At 42.6% G+C, this 24,757-nt stretch overlaps 1 protein-coding gene across 5 annotated transcripts in view; it reads left to right on the forward strand.

Annotated features, from left to right (window-relative positions):
* Positions 1 to 24,757, forward strand: part of ARID1B (AT-rich interaction domain 1B) — an 843,008-nt gene that overhangs the window by 562,322 nt on the left and 255,929 nt on the right. For all 5 annotated transcript variants that reach the window (XM_086926863.1, XM_086926866.1, XM_086926865.1 and 2 more), the window contains one exon: positions 10,094 to 10,337. In XM_086926863.1, the coding sequence (XP_086782989.1) occupies positions 10,094 to 10,337 (244 nt within the window). The remainder of the gene's footprint in view (positions 1 to 10,093; positions 10,338 to 24,757) is intronic.

Here is a 24,757-nt window from a genome sequence, read left to right on the forward strand (position 1 = left end):
TGGCGGGGGTGATGGTGTCGGACAGTTGTGGGGGCATACTTTGTGACAGTTGGAGAGGGGCAAACACCCACACAGTCAGAATGCCTCGTTATATGGGGCACATCTCACTGCTGTATGCGTACAAAGCAGCCTCTTCCAGTTATATAGCTTCACACAGCATCTCATTGCTATATATATATATATGGTCACACCATCCCACAGCTACCGACACCCACTTTTTCATACACCTAGAACAGCTTTAGGCCTCACAACTTCACAGAAGTAAGGAACGACTAGGAAAGCTTTCAAGCACCTTCCTGTGCTTCGATTAATCTCATTCAATGAATTTAACCCCTTTCCGCTCACACTGTACTACTTATGCATACAGCAGCACTGCATGCTGCATCAATGTGCAGTCAGAATGTGGCCTTAAATCGCTCTTCACGTCTCGCAGACCAAAGAAGCAAACAGTGTTTCACCACCTGAGTGGAGCACATGGTCTCACAGACTAGGTTCCAGCGCATATCACTAGCATACATGACACACATGTTCCTGAGACAGGGGTGAGCATCATTCCATAGATGGAGGCAGTGGTGTTATGTGAAATGTTGGGGCCACCTGCAGACTGTGATGAGGAGTCCCTGACTCTTCCATCTATCACAGACATTCTTTGGTTCTGGATTGATGGCCTCCAAAAGGCTTGGGGGGCCTGGAGGGTTGGGGCCACCCATGTACTGCTGGGGCCACTATTACGCCTGTGGATGTTCACACTGCATTTCATAGACACAGGGGTGAACTGCATTCCACTGATATGGCGGTGTACAGTGCTCCATGGATATAGGGGTGCACACTGCATTTCTCGGTTGCAGAGGTGCACACAGCATTTAATACACAGAATCTCATCGATACGGAGGTGCACTCTGCTTTTCGTACAGATATTGGTGAACACCGCATTCCATTATTATGGAGGTATTCTATTGATACCGAGGGGCAGTGGCAGTTTGTACGGTATGAGGGTGGCGGGGCGGGTCAGGGGGTGAAAAAAATATATAACACTTACTTCCGCACTGCAGTCTCTCCGCGGTCCTCTCTCCTCCTCTCTCCTCCGCTTCTCTTTCTACTCACGGAAGCACACAGGCTCCCCTAAGCCAATCACGACGTTGCTGTCACCAGCATGACAGCAGCGTCGAGATTGGTCTGAGTAGCTTGGTTCTGCGCTCAGACAGAGAGTGGGAGACTGTGTATGTTTTCCACTCACCCTGTGCAATGCAGCCAGGTGAAGAACATGTGAAGTGCACATGACTGTTTGGTGTGCCAAACTATCATGCGCACTTAAGTGCACATATTTCCTTCCTTCTCCCCCTGCTCTGACAGCCCCGCCCTAACCTGGCTCGCACTGAAAAATAAAACGATAACATTATGTTATATGATTTGTCCTTTTTTGCACTGCTGAAAAGCAGTGGGGCGATTCTCCTCCATGTTTGCCTTAGCGGAGGAGCTGCCGCTGCTGAGGTGCACAGTACTCCGTATATACAAGGGTGCATGCAGCATTCCACAGATACAGAGGTTCACACAACATTTCACAGTCATAAGGGTGAGTGCAGCATTCTACAGATGGAGGTCAACAGTGCCCCATAGACACAGAGTTGCACTGGGCTTTTCATTGACATAAGGGTGAAACGCAGTGCTCCATTGAAACTGAGGTGCACAGCACTCCCTAGATATAGATGGGTATGCTGCATTCCATATTTAAAAAGGCACACACACCATATCCAGGCTCTTGCAGCCCACACAGCTTCCACAGATGCACGGTATCATTCCATGGATACAGAGGATGTTCACAGGCTGAAGTGCACAGTCTCCCACAGACACAAAGATGCAGTCTTCCCCAGCTAGAGGTCCACACCACCTTCCATACACACAAGGGCCTGCTGTACTACTTGCACACGGAAGTGCACACCACCTTCCACACATACAAGAGCCTACTGCATTCCTTGCACACTGAAGTGCACACAACGTTCCACGGATACAGAGAAGCACGCGAAATTCCACAGATAGAGGTGCAATCGCACATTCCATAGATAGAGTTCCACACATCAGTCGACTGACATTGAGGGCACACAGTGCTTCCTTCAAAGATGTAGAGTTGCACATAAGCTTGGAACAAGTCCGAGAGGTGCGGAGGTCCTGGAACCCAACGCCACTGTGAGACCATACTAATGGTAACACAATACAACACAAATCTCAAGTATCATAACCGCACAGAACAACTACTCACCCAAGCCAGGGCTTGCACAAAATCAAACAAAACCTACATGCAAGCAAGCTTTGGCTTGCCTCAGAACGGACAAGGCAAATGCGCCTCCAGGTTTTGTGTTGCACCGAAACCTACTCCGCTATACCATTCTTACGGATAGAATCAGTGGGGATATGTACAGCGTCTTCAAATAATGAAATGTTTTATCCGCTCTACTCCTGGTCAAGACACAAGCTCGCATGTCCACAGCACCAACAAGTTTGGAATACCTCTCACAGTGCTTCGTTTGTAAAAAAAAAATTAAAAAAAAAAAGTGCCAGGGCCCCAGTCAGGAGGCAACTGCAGCTTGCAACACCTATTGCCCCTGCCGGCGCTGCCGATGACAGAACCAACATAACTACTAACTATCACACTGCTGAAAATGTGACAATTCAGACTATTTAATGCACACAATGCTATAAGAATGGCTTGGGCGGCAGGTATTGGTCACTTTTAATGTATATTGAAAGACTAAACCACTGTTGTTGTGTTCATCTCTAAATTAGATATACAGTGCCACTATGTGGCAGACTGTCATAAGTTCTGGTCTTGACATTTAAGTGCCACTGTATCAAATGACGGCAATTGCAAACAAAACAAGTGATGGACAGAATGTGGATCAATGTCACACATTCACCCCAGTCCAAAGATCTGGGCCCAAATCCATCGTTTTTTTGCACTCCACACCACCCTGGGTTAGACAATGGCGATATGCAAATCAGCTCTGACCCTGTTGCCCCATGGGAACAGTCCAGTCCGAACTACAAAAGCCATGTCCTTCCCAGAACGGAATCAAGCATCCGAGGACTGGACCGGTTTCGAGGTAACACCTCTCATCAGCCCGGCTAGCTTGACTCCAGTGGTGTGGAGTGCCTGGGACCCACGTCTGAGCATCCCCAGTGCACTTATGGCGGCAATTGCAAACAAAACAAGTGATGGACAGAATGTGGATCAATGTCACACATTCACCCCAGTCCAAAGATCTGGGCCCAAATCCATCGTTTTTTTGCACTCCACACCACCCTGGGTTAGACAATGGCGATATGCAAATCAGCTCTGACCCTGTTGCCCCATGGGTCCAGTCCGAACTACAAAAGCCATGTCCTTCCCAATACTGTATCAAATGAAGCACTGCTCTCAGAACCCCCAGCACAACACCCACACTTCCAAGATAAGCCACATAACCACTCTACCAAACACGCACACAAGACCCTGCTTGCAGGGAAGTGGTCATGGCAACCATGCAAACAACCAACCCACACTAGGCGATCAAGCACATAAGCGCTGGCTTCCACTATATGTGACACGGTCAACTAAGCGCTACAGAGCCACCGCTGCTGCAGTTATTCTCTATGCAACTAACAATACAATTCACAGAAAAAAAGGTGCACGCAGATATTCAGAGCTACAAAGATGCACACAACGTTTCACAGACCTAATGATGCACACAACATTCCAGGGAGGCGCGCACAGCATTTTCGAGCTATAGATAGCACACAGAACTTCATAGATACAAAGAGTATGCCATAGCTAGAAATGCAACCAGGGTTTTACCAAGTAGCTCACAGTATGTCCTATATAGTGGGACAAATTAGGGACATACATATTCCATGAATAGAGCTACATACATAATTGCTTTTACAGAGGTGTATAAAGCACTGAAGGAATGCAGAATTGCACACAAACTGTCCATATATGCAGCAGAGTGGACATTTCACAGCTACATAGGTACATGCATGAATTTAGAGCACAAGGTGCAGCGTTTCATAGATGAAGGGCATCTAGTTTTATACTTTGGTGTCTGCCTGAATCGAGTTTAAAAAGATTGTGCTTTCTCTTACGAGCAGCTTGTAGCTCTAACACTCAGTGGGAAAGCTTCTCCTGCATGTTATTTCACACCACCTGAAGGAATACTCATGGCTGCAGCTTACAGTGATTTTTTAAAATAAATTCAGGGTAGGGAGATGTAATAATCAATGTATAGTTAAAGCAGAGGGGCTCCTAACTGTTGAATATGTCTCCTGTTTTTAAAAAGGCCTTTTTTCACTTCACCCTAAGACAGTATCTAGAAGGCCTCATATCACCAAATCTTCAAAGATTAAAAAAAGTTGAAGTAGAAAGATTGGGCCTTGGGCCGTCACTCTTAAGCCGTTCTCTATCATGTGTTTTTGCATGGTTTGATATTGTTTCGGTGAACTTTCCTTCAAGGCATGGCATTTCGTGGGTGATTACATAGCCCCGTTTGTGTTGCTATTAGGTTTTGGTGACACTGCATCAATCAGTAGTTTTTTTGTTAGACTTCAGATGCAGCATGATGTTTAGCTTGTAAATAAGACCCAATGCTTGTTCTTTTCTGTATCTATTTTGTTGGTGCAACAACATTTGAATTGCTGATTTTTCTTTTGTTCAGGAAGTGTTCGCGGTTTTAGATTCCATAATGTCTTAAAGAGGCAGTGCTATTCACTAATTGCTCTACCACATTCGGTTATTTCAGTTTGCTAGCAATAGGTTTTCTTCAGTGGTAAAAGACATACTGTCCCATTTTCTTTTTATATACATTTTTTAAAGCTTTTTTTCTTGAAACTGTGCCTATCATACACTGTAGTGTAAGTAACTATGGGGTAACCCAGTATCCCTCAGAACCTGGGCAAAGCTTTTTTTTTTTATATAAACAGTAGTTCTGTCGGGTAAAAACGAGTAATTCAAGCTTTCAAAATTAAATTCACGCAATGATTTCTCAAGTTGCAATGTTAATTGCTCCGTATAGGCCAAATCCAAAATACAAGGTAGGGTATAAACAAATTATTTTATGATTTTTTAGTTGCTTTCATAAGTACCCTGTTTCAATATACACATTACAAATTGTGTATATCTTGCCGAAAATCATGGTACATGCATGGTAGTTAAGAATTGACAACATCCAAAAACAGAGCATGAATCATAATCTGTAGGGTTGCTTTTACGGCCCATCACACTTTATACGTCAAGTGTCCATCTCCCATCTAGCATATAGAATTGTCTGGCCCCAGGGACACGTTCCCTGCCTGTCAGTACTCCCTTTAAGCCTGCCAGGCTCCCCACACCTTTTCTCACTACTTGGGCCAGCTCCTGCTTTGATAAACCACCTTTTTAGGACTCTGGCACCAACCTAGGTCAGACTTCCAATCCATGAGACTTGGTGGATGAATCTGTACTCCCCACACTCTTGCAATATTCCCCTTAGCCACCACTACAGCCAGCAGCAGCCACACCTTCTGGTATTTAGGCCAGACACTGCCAGAAGGAGCCACTTTGCGTCCAATGGGATCTCAAGTGACATTACACATGACATGACTCCAGTAACCCCCTCTCCAATACTCCTGTATCATTTGACGTGTGAAAAAATGTTACCCTCTTGTCCACACCCCTGTAGACCTGTCGATGTTGGCACCCTCCACATTTTGGCTTACCAGGTCCTTGAGTAGTAGGATACTGTCCCTTTTTCCAACATGTCTTCTGTGATACTTTGCAGCGTATGACCTTTAAGTTGATCACTTGCAATGCAAGCCTAATCTTCTGACTCATTTTCATAAAACAGTTTTTGAGGGCACAGCTCAACTCAGTTAATGCAGTGCAGTCTTCAAAGAACATATCCATGTCGGCCAAAATGTGGTTCATTATGGGATTTTCTTTATTGGAGTGTTAGGAGTAGCACACAGTCACCTTAACTATTACCTATCACTACCCTATACAAAAAGCCTCACCTATTGACTTTTGCAATGTGTATTTGCAGCAATTTTGCCTGCCTGGTAAGAGATTGGATGATGAAATAGCCTATTCTTGCACATGGTCGTTAGGAGCTCTTAACACTGCAGAGACTGCTGATTCAGAAATGTTGTAGATTCAAACTAAACTTCTTTAATAATCAGATTTTGTCATTATTCTATATTATACACAGATACATCTATCATATATTGAGCAACTGTATTAGTGATCTGGTAATGGTCTTGCATTATCTGAAGTGTTCCACAGTGTCTGAGGGATTTAGAGCACCCAAATTATATTTGGGGTATTCAGTTGGGTGGTCTATATTTTGTCTGGGTATAATCATGACTGCTCCACACTCTGCAGTGATCTGCTGTGTCGGGCGGTGCTTGATGCCACGCTCCTGACAATATTTCAGGATGGTTTTAGAGCAGGGGTCTCCAACCTTTTGTGTAGTGAGAGCTACTTCTGGTCAGTGAAAATCGTCGTGAGCTACCAAACCCCAAGCAACTCGCGCATTTTTCCGAGAGACCTCTCACGCCCAGTTTCATTGACATTAAGGTTAAAAAACCTATTTTCTTCAGAGCCCACCATACTGTGGTATGAACACAAGACTTAAAGTTCCCTAGAAACACTAAAACGATTGACTTTGGATTTGTGTTTTGTTGTCAAACCACTTTACGACCTTTCACAATAATAGCTTCAAAATCAGGACCTTTTAATACCACGTGGACACCTTTAGAATGTTATATTGCAGACCATTTGTGAGTAGTAGCCATGCTCGTAAATTAAAGAACACAGTTTGAAAGTGAGATAAGTAACCCACCATAGCTATGTGTAATTATGAACACAGGAGGACTGCTTTTCACAAATAACCTGACATTTCATTAATTTTGACCAAAGCATACTTCTGGGCTTGTATTGTCTTTAGTCGTGTTCTATAAATAGGAAGAGGGCTTAAAATTGTACCACACACACCAAGCGCCAAATTCACAAAGATGAAGTTTTTGCAAATCAAAATTTGATTGGGTTCTCCTACATTTGTAGCAAACATGTTTGGACTTTTTTTAAATTAAGAAAAGCTTTCAAAACTACTCCAGGTAATATTTCATGACAGCAGCAGACTTTTGTGACATAGCCCTGGGACCTCAGGCTTATGGTGACTGATATCACCCACACCACAATATCACCTTCCGACCTAAAAAATATTATTTCTCCAACCAACCATGATTACCCTCTTAAATGCTTGTCTATTCCTGCCCTTTATCTTAGCGCAGCAAGGCGGCTAGCTAGCTATGCTGTGTGAAAGTTGGCTAAATATACCCCCAGACCCAGAATAAAGTACTAACTTTAGCCCTAAAATTTGGCATTTAAAGCATTTTGCATGATTGGACTTATTTTTTCCAAAATTTCACCTAATTGCGTGAATGGAAATTACGTGTTTTGCACACACCTACTAATAACCAGAAGCAGACATTGCAAGATATCAAGTGTAGCCATTTTAAAGATGGGGACAGAATGTGGCCAAACGGCTAGGGCGGTGGAACTCTGTGGTGCGCAACCAGGTTCGGTTCTCGCCAGGGGCGCTCAACGTTCTGTGATTCTGGGGCTGGGCAAATCACTTAATCTCCCAGTGCCTAACAAAAAGTAATGTGTCCGTTTGTAACGTAACTGGTGCTCATGTAAAGCGCTATGATACCTTTGGTTCTAGTTTGCGCTATAAAACTGCACACAAAAAGAAAATGACAAAGTTCCCCTTGAAAAGTACATCCCCAGGGCCCAGCCTGAAGAACATCACTGCTGTTCAAGACAAGCTGGCATACTATTGCAGCCATACAGGACGATGATGGGGACTGGGCTGCATGCGTGAGCCTTGGCTCCTGGCCAATAGGTGGGAATGTATTAAATAGGTAGGGCCATGACATGCCACATTACGGACATGTGGGCAGTACATTAAGAAGACTCACAGACACAACAGTGAGACAACAAAATAAAGCAAACGCCACAATAGTGACACAACACAAGGCGTGAAAGAGGAGGCCGCTGCTTGTCGGAATGGGAAAGAAAAGAGGCCCAGGCACACTATTATGGAAACTAAACAATAATATCCATGGAAACAAATAAATATCTCAAATGACCCATAAGTGAGACATGAAAAGTTCAGGCAAAGCCCTGAAACTGATGTAAAATCCCAGAAATGGAAGGTCACAAACCACACTGTCTGACCTTAAAACAGAGCAGGCCTCGAAAATGCTTAAAACTATTATCTAGCCTGCAGTTTAAATAACTTCAATTGCATGCTCTCCCTTTAAAGAGGAAAGTCTTTTTTTTTTATTTAGTGGCAAAATAAAATACTTTGGTCATAGAATTAAATGCATCATCTTGTGTACAATAGTAGTAGGCAGCACTGTTTATTTTCTTTTAAAAATATGGGCTAAATGCAGGTTGAGATGCATACAAAATAACCATTTTGCCAGTCAAAGACGTTTCAAATAAAGGTTCAAATTGGACAAACATTGTCATTACCACATTCGATAGGTCATTTGTTTTATCAGTGTGCTAACTGTTCTTAAGTGTACAATGTTTTATAGATAGAGATACCTCTCTGTACAGCACAAACTTCACAGCGACCTCAGGTCAAGAGTAAATCAAAAATGATTACACATGTAGACTACACCTCATGGCCGCGGTATTTCGAACTACTTAATACTGGTTATTAACCAAACATCCGACACCCCGATTTAGTTCACAACAAAGTGCACCCAGATAATTATTTGTGGGCTTACCATAACGTGGTTTTACAGCTGGTGCTTGCTGTGCTGATCCGTTGGTATCGCGCGTATAACAGGGACAGAGGCTCTCTCACATAGGGGCATGCTCTTGTAGGTCGAGTGGTATCAAGGACACTGCTGGCTGCAGGCATAATTCGTCCCTAATTGACCTCGGTCAATGCTGATGCTTAGCTTCTGGCGTCACGGTAGGCAGAAGTTGAGCAGGCATCTTTCCTGACTGGGCCTGAGGCTCGGGAGAGTGCACTCACTGCATGCTGCCTGCAATGCTGGTTCATAGTGGCTGCAGAGAAGTATTTTAAACGCCTGTGGAAGTCTTTTAAAAACAGCCCAGTGCTGCGGGGAGCAGCTTGATTACACAACAGATGTATGAAGGAGGCCGCAGCAGGGTTCCGTGAGTCTCCGCTTCATTGAATCATGCAGCAAGCTCTAAGGCTCTAGTGTAGCATGTGTACTAATTGTAACATGCTGTTGTGTCTCGCATTTGCATTACCTTCACTTCATATGCTTTGTAAATCCCTGGCGTAGGCAATGTAACACTGCTCGAGCCAAGCCGATATCACTCGCTTCTCCCCGCCCCAGCTAACTAATAGCCAATGGCAGCAGTGCGATCCCGGAAGAAACTCCAGCAAGAACAAACACGAGGCTAAAAAGGCCCAAAAATAAACATAACGACAGTGATAGGGCACAAAAGTGGGCACCAGGCCGCGAGCTACTAGAAGGTTATTGGCGAGCTACCGGTAGCTCGCGATCGACCGGTTGGAGACACCGGTTTTAGAGCCTGATGTATTTAAACATTTTTACCCCTAATCATCATCATTTTTATAGCCCATGAAAACGTTGAGCATTTTGCCTTGGGGACTAAAAACACTGACGTGATGTTTTACATTTACATTTTTTTTTTTACAATCTCCTACCTATTTTTTGTTTTCCCCTGTATATATAATTTGCTTAGCCTGTAATGGCTACTTCTCCCATGCTACTCCGTTATCCTGTGATGGAACAAATTAACCGGCTAATGGATCCAGATCATACGGCTCAATATTGGGAGGTGTGGTATTTAGCTACACAGCCTTATGTGTCCTGTTTTTTTCCCCTCACTACTTTTTTCTGCAATGCAATTTGTAAGGGCTGAGGGGTCGATGTAAATGTTGTCCTATTTATGCGTAACGCTGATGTTGTGAACTTCTGCCCTATAAAAGAAACTTCCTTCAATGTTATTACCACATACTAAGTTCCAACTCATGTTAAAACATGTCTCTCTATTCCTCTTTCTCATCCTCAGGACTTGTCGGGCTCCATTGATGATTTACCTGCAGGGACTGAAGCAACGCACAGTTCAGCTGTTAGTGCATCGGGGTCTACAAGCAGCCAAGGGGAGCACAGCAACCCGGCGCAGTCGCCTTTCTCTCCCCATGCATCTCCACACCTCTCCAGCATCCCTGGTGGTCCTTCGCCCTCTCCTGTGGGCTCGCCTGTTGGAAGTAACCAGTCTCGCTCTGGACCTATATCACCTGCAAGTATTCCTGGTAAGTTGGGACCCAACAGTCCGCACCATTGTCTTCATCTATGTGTCCATGCATGATTTATAAGGATAGGTTGTCAGGAGGTTTGAGGCAGATTCAGCACAATTATTGGTTATTGTGCCCACGAATGTACACTTTAAAAAGGGAATTTTCTTTTGACATAGTGCCTTGACTAGAGAGTTGGCAGTTGTATAGCTTGATTTGAGATATTTAGTGACTAGGTTTGGCAAGTCAATCTAGAGGTGAATCGATCACACACACTTACCGATTGCTCTGGAGAAATCTTGAAAAGAAATCATTCTTCTTAAGATCTTAACAACAGATAGTATAGGTAGGCAATGATATTGTGCTCTCTTCCTAATAAAATAGACTGCCTGGCATTAAGGCAGTTATTTGTATTCCTGCCCAATACTTGAGACAGTAAAATGGTTTTGGTAGAAGAGCGAGCATCAGTGGCGTAACATAGGCCCTGCAGCACGGAGGCACCACCAATCTCCAGGGGCCACCTTCGGCACTGTATCCTGACTGCAGAGTTCCTGATTAAGTCCGGAGGAGGGCCCCTCCATGTACCTTGCAGAGGTGTCCTCTCAAGGTTTGTTATTCAACTTACGAGCATGTGCGTAATGTATTCAAATATACTACTTACCTAAACATAAACAAGCCAGTAGCCCTTCTACATACCTTTGACCCTCCTAGATCAAAGCTGTGGGTTCATCCATCATATTAACTGGTTGTCTGTGCCTGATATACCAGGCTAACCAAGTCTAGTGAAAGGTTTGTGGACTCATCGCTCAGTCTGGTGTGGGCCTTATTTAAACTGCACTGAAATGAAATCCACAGTTGATGGTATTTACTTTGCGAGGTGGTCAGTCAATGCAATACTAGCACTTATGGTGTCCTGTTTACTTAGCTCAACGTTGACAGCTTGACTGGCTGAGGTATGAAATCCTGCGGGCAGCCAATTAGTATCCATATACATTTGCGATGGCTACCAGTATGTCAATGATATGATTGTTGATGAAAATCACGTAAAACTAAAATCTTTTGTGTCCTCTTGGCATAGAGTTGATGGAAGTTTGCCCAGCATGTTTCAGACTAAATAAGCCCTGAAAGCGGTTGTTTGGACATTAGCCTCAAATGTGGATACAGTGTTCTGTTTTGCTGCGCAATGGGCCCTGGTCCTTATTCTTTTAAAAGTAGAAAGAACCTACAAATAATTCCTTTCTGCTTTCAGTTCTCTCAGGACATTCCTATGCACTTCATTGTGCAGCTAACCTTTCTGTAGAGATGGACAATCCAATACATTAATGGTGAGAGCTAACCAGTGGTCTATCTTGAGCCCTAAGAGTTAAAGCACAAGTCGAGACATATAAATATTTTTCAAATACACCATGCACAAATATTGTGTGAAAATATTATAGCCCCTTTGCCGCGGGGCTAATTTCCCCGCGGTGCGGGGGGAGGGGGGCCGCGTGCAGCGTCGCGGTGCTTGTGACAAGCTTGGCTCGTAACGCTGCACGGTGGTGCTGTGCTCATGACGAGCTGAGCTGGTCATGACCACGCCCATTTCCATGAAACACTCAGCACAGCAGGGGAATTATACCTGCGTGGGCGTTCTGCGGCGGTCATGACGAGCTCAGCGCCACTGTGCGAGCACCAAAGGTGATAAGGACACTTTAAAATGGGGGGGGGGGCAGGGGTAGAGGAAGTGTAAACATATGTCCCATTTCAAGAGAGGAATCCTTCACCACCTCCCAGGCTATGTCTCCAATGCCTACTGGCATAGGACCTGTATTTCCTGTTCTCCCTGGGAGCACAACAATCCTGTTGTGGTCGCCCCCAGTGATGAGACTCCTGGGATCTAGCTACAGTCGAGACACTCCCTGTTGATCTGCTCAGGACATTGGTCCAATCGTTTCAGACTATTGCCAAGTATTCCACCGTCAGGAATGCGCACTGGTCACCTAGTTTCATAGTAGGTGCGATTTCTTTGGGAAGATCGGGGACATCATCCGTCCTTATTTGTTCATGCATAACATCAATTTCGTCTTTTCAATCCTGTTCAATACAGATGATCCTTGGGCGCTTAGCAGGAACACCTACAGATGTCTCCTGAAGACTTGCACTGCCGGGATATTGATATGAAGTTGTATTTCCTGAGGCACCAGCTGTGCCTTCTGCTCAATTTTTGAGCTAGACACCCTACCATCGATAGGCGATTCTGATGTCATGACGACCTGAGCGTTCAGTATGGCGAGATGGAAGGTCCCTGGCTTCCCCATCTTAGCACCTATTTCTTTTGAGGTGTTATCGGTCATTTGTCCTCAAAAGACTCTTAGATTTTTTTTTTGCAACCTTCATTTTGTTCCCTGCATGAAGGTTGCAAATTTTCCACTGTCAGCTATTCGTAGAAGAGCTTTGAAGAATTATTCTGTGCAAGTTTGCTTTTTGCAAACATTTGCCATTCTGTATCGAAAGATATGCAAAAGGTGAACTTCATATTTTTCCAGTTTGGTGTGGTGTGGCTCATCTTGCAATAGGAAAAAAATAACTACGGCAGTGAAAGGTATCATAGAGAACCTTTGCAACCTTTGTGAACAGTCAAAAACGTAGCCAACTCCGCTGGCAGAAACTTTTTTTGCACACCGCGGCATTCCATGATGCCTACCTTACAGCAAATATTGTTTTCCGCCATAAAAATAGAGGATAATATATTTTTAGGTGGCGGCGGAAGTCATTCCTGCACCAGATGCGATACTTAAGATAGCGCCACGTAGTAGCTTCTGTTGAGTAATTACCCATGTCAGTCTTTGTTTGTTTTCCCTTGGTGAAAGTCCCCAGCAAAACTTTTGATGGTGCGATCTAAAAGAGGGAATCTGTGATCCAAGAGAGCCGAGAAGACTTTGTACGTTTCTTTATTTAAGTCACCCCTAGCCTCCTCACTTTGTTTGTTGGAAACTGCAGACATATCACAACTTTGCCTTTCTTGCACTACCTTTATTTATTTTTTTAGAAAAAAGTTAATGTCGATCTAAGTACATGCTATCACAAATATGCTTGATACATCATTTGCAGTTGAGCAGAAATGTAATGGGGTGGAATGCATTGCATCCATACCCCTCTGTGTGTTTGTTAGTGTACTGCTTATTAAGTCATCAATGTTAGCATGTTCAAGTGTTTTACACCAATTTAAGACTTCCTTTTGCGTCTTCGAGAGATTCAGTATGGTACCAACCTACCTTTCAGCCATAGAGACCAAGGTGAATGATATTGCTTTTCTCCGTATGAATGCAGTGTCTCTATGGTCTTCAAACCAGCGTCAGATTGACTGAAGGGCAATTAGGCAGTGCCCGATGGGTCTTACATATGGCCAGGTGAGCTGGTTTTTACTGTTGATTTCTCTAATATTATCACAAACATTGCTTGCACCAAACACAAATGCACACAATCTTCCATTTCTTTCAAAATATCCATACAGCGCATCTTTACAAGTTCAAACCTGCCATTATTGCCAAAAGTGGGCCACTTTTCCTTTTTAGCTTTCTGGTTGGCAAACGGAGGCTACTTTTATTTTGGTGCCCTGGGTCTATGTTTTGGCCCAGTCCGACCCTGCTTCAAACTGGAGGGTGGGGGTTGAATTGATCTTCAGGGTGGCTCCAGGCAGGCCAAAAAGAACAAGATGCTGACAGAGCGGAAGTGAGACACTTTTATTTGGCCATCAGTAACATCATTCATCTCTGCTGACCTGAATTGGGGAAGGTGTAAAAGAGGGCGGATTTGGTATCGGATAACTCTTAAAGAGCCCCCTGCCACATTTCGGATGAAGGATCAAACTGATATAGTTACACCTCAGGGAGATTTGGCCGTCCATAGCATGTTAACATTCGTGTGTTTGCATTTTAAAATGGACAACTGACCAAAACGAGAGTTTTGAATTGTTAAATATGTTAAGAGCTGCCAGTTTTATGAAATAATTTGAAAACATTTGTTTGTCATTCTGGGGAACCCAATGGCATTTTTTTATACAGGGGGGTCATAGGATTAATCTAGTTGTAAATCACTGCTCTTCGTCAATATAAGCATTACATAGCTTCAAGATATTGTAGAGTGCTCGTGCACCTGTTACTGAATAACAGATCTTTACTGTCCATCATTCTCTTGTTAAGCTCTTTGAAACTAACATCCAGGTACAACCTAGTTAATGCTGTTTGGGTCCAGCATTTGATGAGGCACAACCTCTTGAATATACCATATCTAGATGGACTCATTGAGGTAGGGACATGAAAAGTTCTAATCTTGAACAGAGACTAGTGTGTCATTGCATTTGATGTTAATTGTGCCTGTGGTGCGTATTCTGTGGCAGGGTTGTACCCAAGGCTGTCGGATGCTTCCCCCTGGTATTTCCGTGTTTCGAGTTACCATTTAGACGTGACTTTGCTTCATGTTCGTGCTGTGGTCCAGTCACTAGCTCAGTCCTTGCTTTGGCTCATAGAGTCATATCTCTGACTCAATGGTGCCTTTTTTTTTTAATAACAGATTTTATTGATTTTCTGCAGTACCAAGTGGGCGGAGCCCGACAAGCATCGTACATGTGTATGGCAGATTGTAAAGACTAGGTACTGAAAAGTTTCTCAATGTTGCCTTTTAATACTTTAAATCTCCAAATAGCAGTGGTTAATTTGTAAAAATAAAAATTGTGCTGGGGCTCTCGTCAGGAGGCAGCTTGACAAGCTCATTCCACCTGTTAGCGCTGCCTAAAACAAAACTAACTGCTAACTCTGAAGGTTGGGAGAGAGGATGTGGCATAATGGCCAGAGCTGTAGCCTTCGGAGCTGGAGAACAGGGTTCGCGTCACGGCTCAGCATCCTGTGATTCTGGGCAAATCGCTTAATCTGCGTCCTTTACTGGTGCTCATGAAAAGCACTGGTGTTGACAATTAAGTGCCGGTGCTGGGCACCAGAAACCACCGGCTCAAATTGAGCACTGCCCACAGCTGGTAGTGATTGCTTGTTGTGCCTCCACCATAAAACAGCCTCCACTGTACGTTTGGCTGCTGCCGAGTTCATGGCTTTACTTGCATTAATTGATGCAATCTGTCAGTGTTGTAGCATGCTTGGTCATGTGTCTAGCCGTTGCCGAGAGAGATTTTTGCACAAAGTGTAATGGTCATACATAGCAGATCGTGTAAAGACACGTTTGTTTGTGATTTCGTTAAGGACAATGCATCCAGCAAAGGCTAAAGCCGTTTCCGCAGCAGCCGAGGTGAAAAATCAGTGTTTTTTTCCCCTCTCGGCTCCTATTTCTGCAGGGCTATTTACTATTGCCCCCAACCTTCAGCCGCCTCGTCCTGACCTCCCCTACTTCCGCCTCGCAGGGGGGCGGGCTGCAGGGTCCCCTCGATCACTCCCGCTCTCCCTGTAATTTGTTGTAAAGCGAGCACCTGTTCGGTTTCACATAGCAAGGGCACCTTACACGCTGAAGAAGGCTGGTGCAGCAAGAAAGGTTATTTAGGAGCAGACCCATGTTGTGGAGCCGCCATCCTGGCCTTCTCCCAACGAGCGGATGTGCAGATGGGATATTTAGCAAGAAGCTTACCTTCCCCTTCAAAAAGATACTCCATTGAGGCTCTTTCTTCACAAGCAACCGCTCCTTCCCCATAAAGTTACAACGTTTAAATAGAAGACAAAATAGTCTATTTCTCCACAATGGACTGGATATGAATTTCGTGTGGGATACTTGAGGAAACGATGTCAGGACCAGATATCACAGGCTACAAATTGAAACATGAAATTGGATTTTAAAAATGAGATCATGATGTAAAATGAAGGATGAGGTAGGAAGAAAGGATTTCTCACGTAGTACAGACTCTTGCAACAGTTTTGAAATTGTTTTGTAGTTTATGGAGATTTTCAGACAGTGCAGTACATTGTCTCATTCCCAAATTCATTTGTTGTTACTTCTACATCCCTCTTTGTATTTATCAAAATCCAGTTGAAATAATTACTAAAAGCTGTGGCCTGGTTGAGTTTAGAGATCGGCAGGGCCAAGGGATGGGAAACTGAGATTCAGGATCTACCAAAGTAATTGCTTAGTAGATTTTCTGTGTTTATGTCTCTGTGTCAGCCAGCCCCCACCCGCTTGTGTCCAAATGCCTTTCTGCTATTAGTGTGGAATGTGCAGAGCTATCCAAGTTTTAACTACTTCCTGTTTCCAAATCGATCTTTTTCCACCTCAGCAGTTTTAGTATATTTAAAACAATGCTCAAAATGCATACCAAGCCTATTGGCTTTGGCAGTGTTTGCTTTGAAAGGAATTGATGCTGCTTTCACTTTGGGGGATATCCTTTGACTATAGAGAATCTGGAAGATATAAATACAACCTTAGGGCAGAATCTGATCTTAGAATCTTGTTTAGCACCTTTACTCTTTTAGCCCAGTGGTGCTGCTAAACTCCTTGGTATCGTTAATGCTGTCATATCCAGTTTATTTAGGGTTCAATCAGCCGCAGATATTTGTTGCCTAGTATAGAAGGCAGAACGAGCTATTGACTGTGGAAAGTCATAAGGCCCTCTTGAGGAATGGAGTAGTATTTTTTGATAGTCACTTTGTTTTGGTGGGAAAAAAACGTGCAGAGTCCTGAAGGTCAAGGGTCTGGATTTTGGAGGCTCCAGTAGTAGGTGTGAGGGTGACTACAGACAGTCTTCAATGTCAAAATATTTCACAGGAAGCCGGAAACCCAGTGGTTGTGGCAACCTGGCCACAATAATTGGCACCACAAACCAGTTATCAACAATTACTCAATAATCTTGTTAACTCAGATCTTCAGGATAAAAAAAACTATATGCAAAGATCAAATAATAAAAAGGCGGAGGTGGACAGTAGTGTTCTGCAGAAAAATGCCTTCTGGGAACAGGATTTTCTCTTACAGCACCCATGCATGGGGTGGTGCGTAAAAATGTGCCTTGAAGAATCACATTTGACACCAAAAAAAGAGTTGGTCACTGTACATATATTTCATTAGGATGGTTTTGAACATCTTTTTTACAGTGGAGAGTCCTCAAGATGAATCGGGGATAGTTGGCTTCTGAATCGAGCGTTGACAATAGTTCTCCACTGAACTTGACAAGCTTGTCACACCACCATGAAACATCCCTCGGAAACATAACTAAGCAGTGGAGGACAACACCATTCCCATAGCTCATGGTTTGAGCAAAAGTGGGTATCACAATATACACAGCCCAGTGGGTTTGTGTTTGCAGTTACAGGTGAATGTGAATCAGTGGATCAAACGGTGGTTTACCAAAAGAAAGGGCCAACGAAAAAGCCAGCAGCACCAGGGCTGCTGCTTTTGTGTAAGCTCCTGTAGTTATCCGGTGTCCACTAGAATCCCTGATTAAAGTAAAGGGTCAACAACAAAACATCCTCATTAGGGAGGATTTCTCTTCTTCAGGGTCCACTGATAAAAGCGGAGACACTTAGTTTTGATTTTGATTGGCAGGAGTCGTCTACGTTTCCCTTTGTACACCCTGAATTTGGCCAAGTACATTTAGCAGGTGCAGTGGAATACTTTTATATCAGTTTTAAAGTTACCTGATGATCGCAATGGATGGAGTCTAGGACCATGATTATGAATCTGGTGACCTTTCTCTTGCAGGAGCTTGAAATCCCTTTTCTTGTACTGGAGAGCAGCTGGGATGGACCAATGTACTTGGGCAACGTTGTCTATGTAATGTTGTGGAATTGTTTCACTGCTGCATCCTAATCTCTAATAAAAAATATTTTTACAAAAGTCCCTTTTCTTGTACTGGAGAGCAGCTGGGATGGACCAAGTTGTCTATGTAGTGTTGTGGAGTTGTTCCACTGCTGCATCAAAATCCCTAATTAAAAAAATATATAAAAAGTCCCTTTTCTTGTCTGGCCTACGGCAAAAGAAAAACCTCAAAGAAATACAGTGTGAACCAATGTATCCCAATTGTAAAAGAAAACAAAAAAAAACTACTGCAGTAAAATGTGTGAAATCTGTGAATTATTGAAGTAACAGCCAGGGCACTGGTCCCATTTCTAGTTGGGTAGTCGAACATAGGGAACCAAGAGGAGTTGGGCAATGAAAGTAACAGAGGATAGCCTTGTTGTACACGCAGGAGGGATCCGTAAAGTGTCCTTTTTCTTGCATCACGGGTTTTAACCCGCTCACAAATGCCCTGTTTCCTGTCCTGCTTCCACGTGACAAAACATTGAAATAGAAGAGAGCCTGCTGTGCTCACCGGGGCAGTGTTGCATTATTTATAACTGTACAGAGGCAGTGTATTTACTACACAGGTTTGCTCTGCTATCCATGAACGGTGCATGCGGTGTGATAATGAGACATCCCATTTACTAATAAGCATGTAGTGCCCTCTCATCTCTGACTATTTGTTCATGAGACTTCAATCTGCTGGGGCCTATTGCTAATTTAGATAGTGAGAACCGATTTTTTGTAACCAACAGCAGTGCTCTCTTTTATGTACCTCACACATTTGACTAAAATATCTTCCTGAAATCTTATTTTATACCTCGAGTTAAAGTCTAAAAATAAATAAATATCCTGTACCGATCGTAGTCTTTTTTCTGCTTGTTTTACAAACGTCTACTAAAAATATAGATATTTATGTATTTCTTGAGACCCTTGACATTGCATAAAGTTTGCCTAATTCCCCCTAAAACAGCTACGGTCGCTGACTCAGCAAGACATCAAAATGCACTGCTGTTACTAGAAGATTTAGTGCATGTTCATTTCACTTGTCTTGCCTCCCGCGCCAACCGTTCCAGTTTACTAACAAAGCAAAAATGTAAATAAGGCACACTACTGTTTTTTCTCCAGTATTATTGGTCAAAGGCTTCTGTCAGCTCTTTCCTCCATGCCGTGCAAGCAGCAGTAATGTTTAAATATTAAGACGGGCTCAAGTGCCAGCGTGTATTGCTGAAGGTGGCACTTGTAGTTTAACCCTTTTCAGGTCGGGTTTGCGTAAGGTGCTACGCTGTGGTGTTACCTTTTAAAGACACCGTTTTTTCAATTCCTGCCATTTGTAGGAGTAGTTACCTCATGCTTTCCTTGAGAGATTTGACATCCTCTGAATGGAGTGTACAGACTCCCTCGATATTGATGCAGGGCCGGACTGGGAACCCAAAGCAGCCCTGGCACATTTTGTCAGCCATCCCCCATACGGTGCTTAGCGAGTGCATCGAGCGAGCCCAATCACTACAAGGAGGGCTTGGAGGTGGTTCTCCCCCCCTCTAAGTAAATTTGGGGGGAAATGGTACATTCTACAAACACATTTTGGATTAACTATTCATTTGTATTGGCTTTTAAAGCATAGTAAATGATGACCTTAGCGTGCACCAGGGTACGACAATCTTTGTTGGGGCTCTTCAATGATTCCTTCACTGTCACCCTCCAAAGGTGTCTCTCATCTCTCTATAGCCTCTCTTCCACATTCATGTTATCTGTTTTATAGCACCTCTCATACTAGTGTAGGGTGTTGGATTACTTTATATCACACGCACTTACAGAGACAATTAATCATACGTGTGTAAATCAGGGTATAGAAAATGTAACATAAGGTTAAGGGGACTACAAGGTGTAGGATTTACGTGCCATTCATACTGTTAGGGATCTTTTAAGAGTGCTTGGTCTGGAGAAGCACAAACTCTGTATTCAGAACATAACACAGTGGTTAGGGTTGACTCTAATAACAAGAATGTATTTCTGCCCAAACAACCCTTGTTTTAGCAACATCAGAATAATGAAAGACCTGGAAAAAAACATAGTTTTCTAACCTGTAACCTGCAGTTTGCATGTAGCTCTATGATGGCAGCTCATAGCTCACTGTGATAGATTAAGATTGTAATTTATTTTCTGTACAGTAACAAAATAGTCTCTGTGACAAAAGCAGTAACCCACTGAGCTATGTACATAAAATATTGTTCTTTGATATGCCTGGTATACGTCCTTTGCAGCAGGCATATTAACCCTCTGAGCTACCATAGATGATTCAAAACTGCCAATAGACAACATTTCCACCTCTCTCCAGCAGGTACATTAATCACCAGTTGATCTTTGACACTTTTATGGTTGCCCGAAAAGTTCTGGCTATTTATGGAACTTAGCAATGCTTTTAAAACTGCTGCACTGCTACAAAACCCTCCACCACTAACAAAACTGGCCCCCACCCTTCCAGCCTCCAGGGGAGACGCCTAATGCCACAAAACAAATGTGCTGGCTGATTTTTAATAGTCATTTTTTTTCAAACAAAGATTATGAATGTAATTATGTGTAAACCGTTTACAAACCTACATTAAGAAACATTGTGGTTGGGTCTAAGAATTGAAATTAAAATTATCTGAAACTGAACAGTTGTCTTTGTTATGGTCACCAGTGTGGTTATTTCTGTTTGTTCTAGAGGACACTATGATTTTGGTGGTGTAAATTAGCAAACATTTTCACAGCTTTTTAGGTGTTGGTTTTGGCAGTACTGTTGTCTCTTTTGCTTAAAATGTACATAGAGTGGGCTTTGGGTGTGCCTCTTTGAACCATTGGCTTAATTCGACCACCCTCTTTCAGTCATTGGCTTTCATTGAACCGGAAATGATTACAGATTTATATGTGAATAGTTTTTCAGGTGGAATTAGGTTTCGGCTAGAACTGAGAGGCATTAGTGCAATTTCTCTAATGTACAGTGCTTTTTCTAAATACAGTGGCGATTGAGGTTAAAAATGATATGCCCCTGAGGAGAATGCCTTTAGCTTAAATGTTGTTTGATTGTTTAAACCTGTGTAACTGACATTTGACTTATGCCTCCTGAAGTGTAATCCTGGGCATCTTGGTTAGCATGCGGCATGTCCTACGGCCATCTCCTGCTGTGTTTGGTAGCTGAGCACTGCCATTTTGTTTCGGTTTGCGCAACAATCGCCACTGCCAATTATTAAGCTAACATCTTGGTTATGAGTTATGAAGTCCTTCTTGGGTACCCAATTTCTCCAATTGGATTTCTCTCACAATGATTCTTATGACTTAAAGAAAATTTGAAGAGGGGTATTCTGAATATTGGTGCTTTGTCCTTCAGCTTGAGCACACTTAGTATTTTTAGACTAATGCATTTCACATCATAAACAACGATGTACCAGCAACAGGACTTTTGCAACGGTCCAGTTCTGCAGCTGCATATATCACAAGAGCTCAACCAGAATATAGAAAGCACGATTGAGCTTGTTTTTACAGAATCAAAATGAAGTACTAGCTCAATTTTTTGTCATTTTTCTTTCAGCCAAGAAGCTTTTAATAAGACAAGGTAGACTCCCTCCCCGTAAAATCATAAATTAACGTATTCCTCCAGCACAGCATGTGATGCCCCAAATAAAAAACCATAAGTGCTATCTCTCTCTCTCTCTCTCTCTCTCTCTCTCTCTCTCTATATATATATATATATATATATATATATATATATATATATATATATATATATATATATATATATATATATATCCGTCATGAGGATGAACTTCACATACTTTTTTTCTGCCCGGCTTATAGCAAAGCTAGGAAGTATTGGTTAGTCCCCTTGTGTAAGAACATGGGCTTTGACAAATGCTCGGTTGCACTGAGAATCCTAAAGACCGATACCTCAGGGCATATTGTTTTTGCACTATCGAAGTTTTTGATAGCCATGTGGTCCAAGAGATGTTTTTTAATTGTGAATAGTAGTCAGGGGTGATTGTATATTCTCGATTTTATGGAATTTTTAATGTTCATGATGAAATGATTATTTTATAACTGTGTTGGAATATATGTTTTAATTGTAATCTTTTATGGCTGAAAGACGTCGAAATAAAGATCAAATGAATGATATAATATATATAATGTCACGACTCCCAACTCTTCGAGGTCAGTCCAGCCGCACTTTCCCTCGTACATCAGAATTTTTTAAATTATTTTTCTTGCCTCATAGCAACACCTCCCAACAGAAAAGTATATATATATATATATATATATATATATATATATGCTAGTCTCCAAATGATGTAGCTGTCAGCTTGCAGCATCCAGTGAAGTCTTAATGACTTCCACAGTTAGAGCTTATGTCCTCTCTATGTTTTCACCCACCTCACTCAATTCTCACTCTTGAACTAGTGGTTAAGATCTCTGACACTGAGCGTGAAGATTAAAGGTTCATATATCCTGCTGTTGCCATAATCTTATGCCCACTTAAAAGACACATCTATTCAATCACAAGGTGTTCAAATGATCTCTCTAAAGAGTGAAGTTAATAGCCTTTGATTTAAAAAATGTAACCTCATTTTTTTGTTGCTGGGTGAAAAGTGGTATTGCAATCACCTATGGAGCCTCATTGAATTTCTTTTTCAGATCATGTAATGTTTTCACCCAGCTTAATAGTGTTCTTAAGTAACTTATAAGTATAGTGGAAGGTTGCCATCTCAACCTCTTGTGCTAATGTGAAATGGCACTCTACACATCCTGGAGTTTAAGGAGGACCCGCAAGATCACGTCAAACAAATTGCTAATAGGAAGGAAGTGATTTGCATAAATACTTACACGGTGAGGGATGGTTCATTCGCCTTTGCAATTGATTTGTACCAGGCATTTTCATTCCTGCTATCTTATCATTTGCTCATTACCATCCAGGCACTGCGTGAATCCAGAATAGAGATCTTTAATGTGCTATGATAATTATACTAACCTATTGGTCGAGTAAGCAATCTGTCCACTTTTCAGTTGGTACAAAACTATAAAATCTTTAGGAGAAATGACTGAGCAACGTTACATTGCACTATTTTTCGCCTATGTGAATTTTATCCGCTTATGTTTTTTAAAAAAATTGTTTAAAACAGCTGAATCTGTTAAAATATTGGAAAAATAAAATGTTGGTTAATTTTATTAAGAAAACTTGTATAATTCAGTTTACAGCTTTCTCTAATGCAAGTTAGTGGGTGAATAAACATTCAAATAGGACATGCAAGAGTTAAATGTCAACAACCAGCAACAGGGGAAGATCAGTTGAATGTGTCAGAAAGAAAAGATCACAGATGTTGACTAAGCGAACACGTTTGTGTTTGTTTTTATGTTTCTTAACAGCGCTATTTCTATTTTGGCTTAGTGCCACCCTACTGCGACTACTGTAATATTTCTGTCACTTTGAGGGTATTCAGTCAGGCGTCCATACATACATACATACATGCATGCAGACAGGACGAGCGTTGGATCCAGGAATTTAGTTACATCCAAACCTTTCTGTTGATTCTGAGGATTTTGAATCATAAAATGTTGCTTTACTGGAAGTCTCCATCTTATCACCTTGCTAAGACAATGTCAATAGTAAGTAAGACTCGCTTTGGCAGACCAAAAATGCTTTGAGACTAGGTAGAGAAGCTGATGAAAGAAGTTGTATGATGTTCCTTTCGTGATCTAGTGAGGCTATAAAGCAGAAGAAGCACCTTCTTTGCTACCATACTCTAGCTGAAAACAAAAAAATCTGAATAATTTGCATTGGTAAAATTATTAGATTGAGCCTACCAGACAGCACAGATGTCTGGTTGTGAAAGATGTATTGTGGGCTTACCAAGAGCATACAGGGCCTTGGAGACCGCCCATTACTTACTACTTGTTGGCTTTCTTTTTGCTCCTTTACCTGCTTCTTATTTATGTCTCACAGTGTCCATATTGTGTTTGTCCCTTCCATGGAGCAGAGTAGCTTTACCACGTCTTTTGATTGACTAGCTTCTATGCTTCCACTGCTTGCATTTGAAGCACTATTTCTGTGCTCTTTAAACACTCCATAAGAGTGCATGTGTTTTCCAGGTGTCTCCCTCATGCACATCTCTTTCTCTGCACTCCGTGTTGGTCACTGTGTCCGTGTGCTTCTTCTCGCCCCCTCCATGTCACAATTACTCTTGGGTCATCCCCATTGCTTTCCTGTCTGTGTGCTTCTATCCTGCCAATTACACTTTGCTATCATGCCTATTTTTTTTGTCCCCACCCGCGCCCTTCTTGCTGTATTTGCAACCATCCCTCAGTATTGCTTCCCCCTCACACCCCACTACTCTGTCACCCATGACTTCTCCTCACCATATCATTGTGTTACTCCTCACACTCGTGTCCACTGTGTTGCACCCCCCACCCGCACTAAAAAACATGTTTTTATATGTTCTTTTTATTTGCCCTTTCTACTTGGAGTGGCAAATGAAAAGGGAGAAAGCATCTGTGTAATTTTTTAGATGCATGCAAACATGGTGCGCGCATCTTCAAAATGATGCATCTGGCTACATCATAGGCCTTTTATCCTTTATTTAGCCACCCTGCACAGCATCGCGAATGCTCTACATCATGGCTTAAAACCATTTTCAAAGGGGAGAGCCCTATTGGCTTTGTCA

The sequence above is a fragment of the Lissotriton vulgaris genome, chromosome 6 (genome assembly GCF_964263255.1).
Source record: "Lissotriton vulgaris chromosome 6, aLisVul1.2, whole genome shotgun sequence".
Lineage (NCBI taxonomy): Eukaryota > Metazoa > Chordata > Amphibia > Caudata > Salamandridae > Lissotriton > Lissotriton vulgaris.